The following is an 11,284-nucleotide window of genomic DNA, read 5'->3' on the forward strand; positions in this document are numbered from 1 at the left end:
CTTGTTTAGTAAACTGCCTGTCAATTTCACCACGATCCTCATTTGTGGTCTCTGATTCATTAGGCTGAATTTCTTCAACATAGGCTACAATTCAGAAGCTCCCAACATTTAAGATTCTTAGTTCTGCAAAAAAACATGATTAGGTGTATTTAAATGTGTAATTTATAAATAGTAAAAGAGAAATTAATGTGTATATACAGGGATGTTATAATAGATGCTACTATTATAATATCCTGTATCAAATTCAACTAGTAAAATAGAGATATTCTGACTAGATCAATTATATAGGATCATGTCCAGGATCATCTTAAGGTGATTGTAATTTTTACACGAGTTTAAAAATATCAAATGATCTTTTTGACTTTAAGTTGCTAACTCTGGTCAGTAATTTGGGGCCATTGGGAATTAACAAAGCAATCTACATCCACGTATCCTCTATTCATGATGAGGAGATCAAATTGACAACTTACATAACACACTGAATAGTTCAGGACGTGGCAATGCATCTTAAAGGTAACCATCAACTCTGGGGCAAGACTAAGAATTTTAAAGTATCTTCCTGTTTCATATTGACTACACAGTATTCCATTCATTCCGTTCTCCAATAACTGTCTCCATCTTCCACTTTGTCCTCTCCTCTTTTAACTACACATGTTCCATGCTTTTGCTAGGTGAAAGTGAGGACTGCAGATACTGGAGATCAGAGTCCAGTGTGTGGTGCTGGAAAAACAGGTCAGGCAGCATTCGAGGAGCAAGAGAATCGACCATGCTTTTGCTGTAAATAATGGCTCCGTTTGTAACACTTGTCTGTAGATCACAAGATTCTAGGTTCAAGACTGCAGGGATCCCAGTACAGTATTTTGAAGAACAACACAACCAACTCTACAAAGTCCAAGCCAATGTTCACCCTTCACGATATTATCACGTTGCTGTTTGTGAACGTGTGCTCTGTGCAAAGTTGGCCTCCATGTTTCTTACATCACATCAAAGTGGACATTTTAAAAGGACAATTGGCTGGAGTGGTTTGTGACGTGCTGCAGCCGTAAAAAGTGCGATATAAATGGAAGTTTTAACTGACTGGCTCTAGCCAAACTTCTGTCTTGTCGCCTCCGCTATCTCATGGCATTCTTCTCGATGCGGCGTTTCTTATTTTCCTCCAACTCACCTCTATCATCCTTTCAATTGTCATTTCTCTAACTCCAGAGACCATTCCTCACAAGCCGACTGCCCCATTTTGTTGCACGCTCCAAATGACGTTGTTTGTGACGTTGTCGATGGTGCAGCTCGTGGCATTGTGAAGAGTGTGGAAGTTCACTCAAGTTGAAAATGGCGCAAAGGTTAGGTGCGAGTGCAGTGAAGATCAGCAGAGGTTTGGCGACAGCCAGCCAAGCACATGGACAAGCAACAACAAGTAAAACAAAACCCCGCAGTAATATGTGATCAGTAATCACCACATTAAAGCTGAAATGTTCTGGTTCGTTGATATGAAATATGAAGAGCTGACACTGGGTCAGAGAGGTGTAAAAGTATTTGAAAAAGCAACCGTTAGCGGTAGCAGCTCGTGCTCCAGTGACGGCGCCAAGACGCCAATGAAACAAATGGTGGCTGGGGTAGAAGCAGAGACATACTGATTGAATGAGAAAAGTGTTGCGGTGACACCCGAGATTAGGAAATTATGACTTCAAACTTCCTTTATGTGCTTCAGAGCTGTATTTGATTGATCCTAATGAAAATTATTTCAATCCCACCAATCACGTACGCCTAAAATTTGCAAGCTCTGAACACTGTCAAGAGGAAAGATCACACATGCAAGAGGTGCAGCAAGGGTGTTCAATGAGTGGGGATAGATGACGAGATTGTAACTAGCATCTAGCAAAATTTTGCTTTTGTTTTTTTCAGATTGAATTCCTAAGATTTCTCGCTTGTACTATAATATAAATGTACTATAATATAAAGCGCTCTCTATCCTTCCAATGATATTACTTCGAGTCAAAAGGTTGAGTTCAGGCTCAATTCAAATAAAAATTCATCCTGACCAATATTTATATCTCAACGAATATCATTAAATTTTTTTTTGCTTTAAGGAGTTTGATGTTCCTCAATTTAATCAACTCCAAATCCACAACCACTACAATCTAGAAGATTATGGGCAGCAGGCAAGGAGACACCAGCACCTGTAGTTTCGCTCCAAGCTCGTCAAGATGATGATTTGGAAATATATTGCTGTTCCATCGCTGTCAGTTAAGCAAAGTCCTGCAACACTAACGGCCCTATGGGTGTAGCACACGAAACGGACTGTAGAGATTCAATAAAGCATCTTACCGCCACCTTATCAAGAGCAACTAGAAATGGGCAATAAATGCTGGCCAAGACAGCGAAGTCCATATCCTATGATTTCTTTAAAAAAATGCTTGCAACATTTTCTTCCATTTCTTTTCATGTTTACACCTTTCCTCTGCACCTAATATCATTCAATTTATCTTCTACTGTAGTTTTGTCTCCTTTTCTCTTTTGTAATCCCCAAGATTTGATATGTTTTATTCCCTTCTTCTAGTCTTAAAAATATTTTAAAATCTGCTTCTTTGACCAAGCACCTCATCTAATATGTCCATTTGTGACTTGTCTTACTTCATTTCATGTGCTTTTGTGCACATTTCATTATATTAAAAGTGTTGTGTTAGTTGTTGGTAATGCCTAGTCAATAGAGGGCAGATCTTGATATGAAATTTGTTTTGCAAAAACAGCTATCATGTATTGGAAGAAAGCTTGCTTTATTATTTCTGCATGAGTGGGTTAATAAAATAACCATGAAAATTAGTGAAGTTCTGTGTTATTATATGCTGTTATGTAGCAAGGTCACTATTTATTATCAGTTGATGATGTACTGCAGTTAGATTTTAGCTAGTATCTGGTTAATAATGCTATCTAAAGTTGAGGCTGCAACTAAGAAAGTACTTAGATGGCAGTCTACTATTTTAAGCAAAATATTCTAACAAGTAAAACAATACTACAGAGTACAATATAGAAATTGGAAGTTTTCCCCCCACAGATTAAATAAAAGGGGGAAATGATGGTAAATAGGTTTCAATGTAGGCACTTGTGAGGCTGTCTTCTTTGGAAGGATTTGGCTTTTGGTCTCTGGACAAAGACCATTAAAATGTCGTAGAGGTATGAAATGATTAAAAAAAAATAGCCAGTGCAACAGTGGTGTTTATAGAAGATGGGAATACAAGGTGTTTGAAATTATTCTGCAGCTATCCTCAGACTACTGCATTCAGTTCTAGGAGGTACACTCTAGGATGAATATATTGACTTGGGAGTGCAATGTAAATGTATTGGAATAAATCTGATGGGATTTAAATTATAAGAGAGATTGCACAAACTAGAATTCCCCAAAATTGAGAAGATTAAAGGAATAATTTTAGTTGAAGTCTTCTAGATATCAAAGAGAGGACATTGATGGAAAATTAGAACCAGACCTTTCAATCAGGTTGTAAGTTTGCTCACTGAGATGGTGAATTTGTTCTCAAACATTTTGTCACCATCATCAGTGAGCATCCAATGAAGCGTTGATGTTCCATCCTGCTTGCTATTTATCTATCTCAGTTTGTTGTGGTAGCTGGTATCGTTTCTGGTTCTGTTTCTGAGAGGTTAGTAAATGGGGTCCAAATCTATATGTTTGTTTATGGACTTCCAGTTTGAATGCCAGGCCTCTAGGAATTGTCGTGCGTGTGTTTGCTTGACCGGAGGCTCACTGATGATGTTACCTAGCATGGTGACAAAACATCTGAGAGCAAATCCACCAGCTTAGCGAGCAAACTTACAACCTAAGCTACAAATTTTCACCAAAATCTCAGACCTCTTAACATTGAAGTTAGAAAACACTTATATGTTGAATGTGGTAGAAGTATGAAATTTTTCCAGTTAAAGCTATTGATAATGAGTCATTTATATTGATTGTAAATAGGTGAGGCATGTGGCATCCCACTTGTCACCCCTACCAACCTGAAAATGATCCATTTTTGCTCAACTTCTGCTTACTATTAGCCAACCAGATTTCTATACATGTTTATATGCAATTTCCACACCATGAGCCCGTATTTTGCATATTAACCTTTGATGCAGCACTTTGTCGAAAGCCTTTTGGAAGTCTAAATAGAGTACATGCATTGGTTCCTTTTATCTCCACTGCTTGCTACTTCATCAAAGAATTTGTCAAACAAAATTTCCCTTTCAGAAAATCATGTTGACTGATTGCATTAAGATTTTCTAAATGTGCTGTTATAACCTCCTCAATTATAAATTTTAGCATTTTGTCTATGACAGATGTCAGTCTAACTGACTGTATTTTCCAACTTTCTGACTATCTGATTTCTTCAGTGAATGAGTTAAGTTTGATATTTTCCAATCTGATAGAACTTTTCCAGATTACAGGTCTGTGTCAAAGTATCAAGTCCAAACCAAGCTTCAGCTGAGCTAACTTTAGTATTGGAATTTTCTGAAAATATGTTGATATACTAGGTTTTAATGACATATCAATCAGTGTAAGAATTTTAAAATGTTATACATATTAATGGATTTCTTGTTTGTGATAAGGAAGATTTTACTTCACTTTTTGTAGTGTTTGAAATATACCACAGAATGCATTTGGCTAAAGATAGTGAGGTTCACAGGTTTGAGTTGAGCAGAAAGTTAGTAACATTGGAACTGACATGTCCAACTGAAGTTTGTTTCATATGACGTATAGTCAGTTGTTTTATAGCATGGTGGTAGTTCCATTCTCTTGCAATCCTGTGTTATAGGAAAATCATGCAATAGCAGCACCATTTAAGCTAATAGGGCTTAGATCATGTTATAACCAATGCATACTTTAAAACTTTGCGCTTTAGAAATAGTGGCCCCAATCATCAATTGTGTTATAGCAAATTTGTGTTAACGAAATGTGCATTATAGCAGAACAATCTGTATATGTATAATCGTTAATAGCAAATACTCACTGGCTTTTAAAAGTTTCGCTTATGCTTCTTTAAAAAAAAACAAAACTGTTTGTGACTGATTTTATGATGAACACTTCTGTTGGACATGTCAGTTCCAATGTTAGTAACTTTCTGTTCAACTCAATGCTTATCAGATAATATTAGGAACCCATTCTCACTCAATCCTGCAGTGACTGTGTATTAAAGTTACATGATGCCATACCAACTGCATTTGTGCAGAGATCCAAACATGAAGCATATTAGATGTTTGTATCGCTTAGAATGATGGAAATCTAAGCTATATTTAAATATTAGCAAATTCAGTTGAGCATAACTACTTTCAGATTTTTGGCGATTAAAAAGTCTGTTGTAAAATTGATGATTAAGTTGAATATAGCTTGGTTAAAAAATAAGTTTAAAAGCAGGTTGCCAACTACACTGGTCTGTAGTGAATATGTCTTTGTTTTATTTGATTCATCCCATGCAGCAGTAAATACTAAATACATTTTGCTATATGGTCATTATTGTATATTGCTAATGCTACACATGGATTCTATTTAATCTACATCTGATTTTTCTGTTCTTTAGCTCGTACATGGAAGTTAATGACTTTTATAGTCGCTTTACCAGCAGTTGCTGTCCTCATGCTGAATGCTTTTCTGAAGCCAGGTCATGGACGTCCTGAATTTGTGCCTTATGAACATCTCCGCATCCGCAACAAGGTACAAGATTAAGTAAATGACTTATAAGAGATATTCTAGTAAATACTAAAACAATAACTTAATGATAAACCAATTTTGTCTTCACAAATAATAAATGTATATCGAGCTTTGAATTCTTGCATTGACAAACATTTAAAAAATTTTAAAAACATTAAAAATTTAGTCATGAAGTTTCAAGTACCACACTGTGAACTTTCATAATTTTCAACAGTAGAAATATAACTTTTGACTATTCAACAGAATGCCTCCCCATCCCCATTTCATCTTTTGTATTTCCATGCATTCCAACAGCACGTCTATTTTCTTTAAAAGCATATTACTGTCTTCAGTATTTTATGTCATCTGTAAATTTTGAAATTTTACTCTGCACTTTCTTTTCCCAAGTCAGAGTCATTGATGTACATTAAACAGCAGTGAACATTGGAGAATTCAAAGGTATACATCCCTCCATCCTAAAAACAGGCTTTCCTCAACGTAATTTTTTTTAATCCAATAACCAACTCTGTATTTGCTTGAATCCCAATTTTGTCAACAAATCTAAAATCTAATACTTTATGGAACAACTTTTAAAAGTCAGTGTACAAAAATATCACTATTCTGCCTTACTCCACCTTCTGTTACTGAATCACAAACCTGTTTAAAGATAATTAAACACAATTCTCCTGAACAGATTGGTGTTGGCTCTCTTGTATCCGTACATAACTTTTGCACAAGCAACTGTTAATATTATTCCATGTCATGGTTTCTAAAATTTGTCACCAATCTTAAACTGATTGACTTGTAATTGAGGTTTATGTTTCCCCCCTCAAAAACGTATCATTTTCAATCCTCAATATCTTCATTTCAAGGGCAAAGTGAAAACTGTGGCCTGAATTTGGAGCATCGGAGGCTGAAGGCTGACCTAATAGAGGTTTACAAAATTATGAGGGGCATGGATAGGATAAATAGACAAAGTCTTTTCCCTGGGATCGGGGAGTCCAGAACTAGAGGGCATAGGTTTAGGGTGAGGGGGAACGATATAAAAGAGACCTAAAGGGCAACGTTTTCACGCAGAGGGTGGTACGTGTATGGAATAAGCTGCCAGAGGATGTGGTGGAGGCTAGTACAATTGCAACATTTAAGAGCCATTTGGATGGGTGTATGAATAGGAAGGGTTTGGAGGGATATGGACCGGGTGCTGGCAGGTGGACTAGATTGGGTTGGGATATCTGGTCGGCATGGACAGGTTGGACCGAAGGGTCTGTTTCCATGCTGTACATCTCTATGACTCTATAATTATCACAATTTCTTACTTAATTCCTATGCAGAGCTAGGACACAGCGATGCTCAGTGTTCTGGCATAGAGGGCCCTTTGATCTCACAAATTTAATTATTTTTATTCATTTGTGTGAGTTGGTATTGCTGACTAGACATTTATTTCCTGTCCCTAACTGCCCTGGAGAAGATGGCGGTGAGCTACCTCCTTTTGAACCCTACTGTCCCTAGAATGCAAGGACACTGTCAGTACTGTGAGGTAGGAAATTCCAGGATTTTGTGAAAGACCAGAGATAAAGTTCCAAGTCAGGATGATGTGGTTTGCAGCGGACCATGCAGATGGTGCCTTTGTCCTTCAAATCGAGGTTATAGATTTGGAAGCTTTCAGAGGAGCTTCTCTCAATTACTGTAGTGTGTCTTAAATATGGATACACTGCTGCCTCTCTATATCACTCGTGAATGGAATGAATATTGAAGGTCGTCTAGTTGGTCGTGGATGTCAAACTTTGAAATTGTCACCTGTAAACCAAGATCCAGATCATTTACCTATATCAGGAAAAACAAGGATTACAATATCAACCCCTGCAGAACAATCTTCCAATCTGATAAATATCTATTAACCATTAATGTATAACAAAACAGAGAATGTTGGAGAAACTCTGCACGTCTTGTCGGCATCTGTGGAAAGAGAAATATTTCAAATCTGGTATGATTTCTTTGGAAATAGTCTGTTTCCTATCCCCCAACATCTGCGTTTTATTCCATAACTTGTATCTTCCTTTGCAAGAGTGTTATGTGGTGCAATGTTGAATGACTTTAAGAAGTTCATGACCCCCTCATTAACCTTTCTCTTACCTTTCCAAAAAATAAGTTAGACAAGATTTTCCTTTCACAGATCCATGCTGACTCATCTGAATCAATCCACATTTTTCCATATGATTATTCATTTTATCCCAAATGAGGCAATACAGTGGCTCAGTGGCTAGCACTGCTGCCTCACAGTGCCAGGAACCCAAGTTTGATTCCAGCTTCTGGTGACTGGCTGTGTAAAGTTGGCACATTCTCTGTGTGGGTTTCCTCTTGCTGCTCTGGTTTTCTTCCACAACCCAAAGATGTGCAGGGTAGGTGGATTAGCCATTGGAAATGGAGGGTTACAGGTATAGGGTAGGGGGATTGGTCTGGGTGGGATACTCTGCAGAGGGTCAGTGTTGATTCGATGGGCTGAATGGCCTGCTTTCACACTGTAGGGATTCTGTCATTGTTTCTAGAAGATCCCCCACCACTCAGGCTAAAATACTAGATTATAATTGCCAGCCACCTTGACTATATTTTTTTTTTAAAAAAGGACATGATTACAATTCTCCAGTCCTTTGGCACTAACTCAAATCCAGAAAACCATTTGAAAGATAATTGCCAATGCCTCTTCAATTTCAACTCTTTTCTTCAGTGGTCTTGGATGCATCTTGTGCAGTCGTGGTGTCTTATTAATTTTACTTGCTTACAGCTTATTAATTTAACTGGTCTAGTGATCGTTTCCTCCTCATTTACCATGGGCTTGACAGATGCAATGTCTTCATTTAACAACTCAACCATGCTTCTTGCCTCTAAACATAAACATAAAATTGGTAAGGCATCAGGACTGAGAAACATGCATCCAAGAATACCAAAAGGAAGTGAGAGTGGAAATTGCAGAGAAGACAATTCAAATCCCACCTGCTTCAGAGGTATTTCTTAACAGATCTGAACAGGTTATTTAAAAACAAAATCTAAGTCCCCAATCAATATGATGCATTTATAACTGGTTTGTGTAAATTAAGGAAAATAGTTTTGTGTGCTGGTCCTTTACTCATAGATTATGCCATATCTATTTCACACAAGATCCTTGCAACACACTGATATATAAAGAATGCAATCATTTTGGATTATTTTGCTATGGTACTGCAATTTAAATACAATTTTGTTTCTCTTCTACAGCCTTTTCCTTGGGGAGATGGAAATCATACCTTATTCCACAACTCACACATGAACCCATTACCCACTGGCTATGAGAAATAATACATTAATTAGTGGGAATTATAGCCTCACAATGGATTCATCATTATGGTGCATAATTCATATTTACTGTTATAATTTTTATGTTATACTGAAAAAACAATAAAAGACCTTGGATGACAATTAAACACAATACTGAGCCATTTAATTCTTGAGAAAAGCACTTCTTTGAACACGAAAACAAAACTTCAGTTTAAGATTAGTCAGCTTGCAATTGGTTGTGTAACATTCAAGAATAGGGTGGAATAGAGAAAAAACCCATAACCCTACAGTTACTTTGATTTATGAGTTCAATCTATCCAAATAATGTGAACATAAGGTTGAAGCAGTTACACAGGAAGCAACATAACAAATTACCTTGCACCATGTTTGGGTATTGAACAGTGACATTGTGCCACATATTTCTTGCACAATAATGACCTAAAATGTTTATTGAGATAAGTAAATCAGCAACCATAACTTTGCAGCAGGTATTTAATATACAAGAAAAGTCTTATACCACATGAAGGGTTAATAGCAACAGACCTGAACCCAATTTGCACAGACAGATGTAAAGAAAAAGTGTCATAACCACCTCCTGCATGTGTATTAAACCTACTCAACTTCATAATTGAAAGTGTAATTTAACTGTGTGACTGTAACTTTGGTATAATATTAGGACCACTTGAATGTCAAAGACATATGTGTTTAAAGAATAGTAATCTTTCAATTGGGATTATATGAACCATACATTTTACAGTTAATATTAGGGTGTATCACAATTTATAAGGACACTGATATACAACAGAAAATTAATCCATCTTGTAAACTCACTTGATACTTTTCATACAAAAATAAAGAGAAAATCATCAAAAGAACATGAGATTTGCTGCAAGAATTTTGCTGTACAATGTATTCTTCCACAGAAAAGTTTTTACTACACATGAGGAAATTAGAGCTGCTCATGCGATGGAATACAGATAATGAAAGACTTATTATTCCAGTGTACAGTAGGACAAGAGAGGAAGAAAAGCATGAACAGAGAAGTTTTAAAGAACATGATTTCACTCCAGTGAGGAAGGAGACATTAACAGTTATGTTTCTGGGGAATGAGGTGGATTAAATGATGTGAAAATTTAGGGAATGGTGATCCTGGTAAGATTTAAATTTAGCTGTGGAGAAAAATGAGGAGCAGCATGGTTTATAAGTACTTAATGGACCAATTCATTTAGTAGAAAGATATGGCCACAATAAATTCTAACTAAAAATTGGGAAGCAAAATAAACAATGGACTGCCTTTGAAAAGATATTGTGGGAATAGTCAAATACATTCTTACGATGGAAAAGACTTGACAATCAAAGCCAGACCTCTCTGGATGATGGAAAGAGAGTCAGATGCAAGGAAAGACACATGACATTTGTGAGGCTATTCAGTGAGAACCATGCTCAAAATAGGATGTTCAGAGAGAAATTTGAAAAATAAATATGAGTAACTAATAGATTGAGAAAAGATTGGCAGTTAACATAAATAAGTATCCAGGCTTCGAGAAGTATAAAAATGGTAAAAGAGTAGCAAGAGGAGGGTTGGGGACTAATTATATACTAAAAAGGGGTCCTACTATGGATAGGGTGATAGCGAGTTTTGAGAAGATTTGTAGCTCAGGTTGAGGTTCTGGATGTAGGTTTGCTCGCTGAGCTGGAAGGTTCATTTTCAGATGTTTCATCATCATACTAGGTAACATTTTCAGTGAGCCTCTGGACGAAGCACTACTGATGCTTCCTGCTTTCTATTGATATGTTTGGGTTTCTTTGGATGGACAATATCATGACTAAACATATGAATGGTGATGTCAAACCCAAACATATCAATAGAAAGCAGGAATCATCAGCAGTACTTCGTCCAGAGTCTCACTGAAGATGTTACCTAGTATGGTGATGAAACGTCTGAAAATGAACCTTCCAGTTCAGCGAGCAAACTTACATCCATGGATAGGGTGAGGATAGCTGAGTCACTAAATGAGGTCTATGGCAGCAACTCCTATCTTGGCAAGGACAGATGCAAAGTCAAAGCTAAAGAGGAGATAGTGTGATGTTGGATGAGCTAAAAATTGATAGTATTTGGAGTTGACTGATGCTGAATATCTCAGACCCAAGACTTTCCAGGTTAGTCTCTTAAGTCATCTTCAGATGCTTCTGAAATGACCTTCCCTTCATCATGTCATGAAGAGGGTATGTTTGTCAATAATTGTAGAGTGTTCGGCCATGTTCATGATTCCTCAGATTCTGAAGCAGTCTGTTCAC

At 36.9% G+C, this 11,284-nt stretch overlaps 1 protein-coding gene across 1 annotated transcript; it reads left to right on the forward strand.

Annotated features, from left to right (window-relative positions):
• The first annotated feature begins 1,326 nt into the window (after positions 1–1,326).
• LOC132824545 (cytochrome c oxidase subunit 6A1, mitochondrial-like) lies at positions 1,327–9,007 on the forward strand. The gene is made up of 3 exons (XM_060839179.1): positions 1,327–1,411; positions 5,565–5,698; positions 8,927–9,007. Exons 1-3 carry the CDS (start codon positions 1,327–1,329, stop codon positions 9,005–9,007), a joined length of 300 nt encoding a protein of 99 aa, XP_060695162.1.
• Positions 9,008–11,284: the final 2,277 nt, after the last annotated feature.

Source organism: Hemiscyllium ocellatum, chromosome 18 (genome assembly GCF_020745735.1).
Source record: "Hemiscyllium ocellatum isolate sHemOce1 chromosome 18, sHemOce1.pat.X.cur, whole genome shotgun sequence".
In the NCBI taxonomy this organism is placed as follows: Eukaryota; Metazoa; Chordata; class Chondrichthyes; order Orectolobiformes; family Hemiscylliidae; genus Hemiscyllium; species Hemiscyllium ocellatum.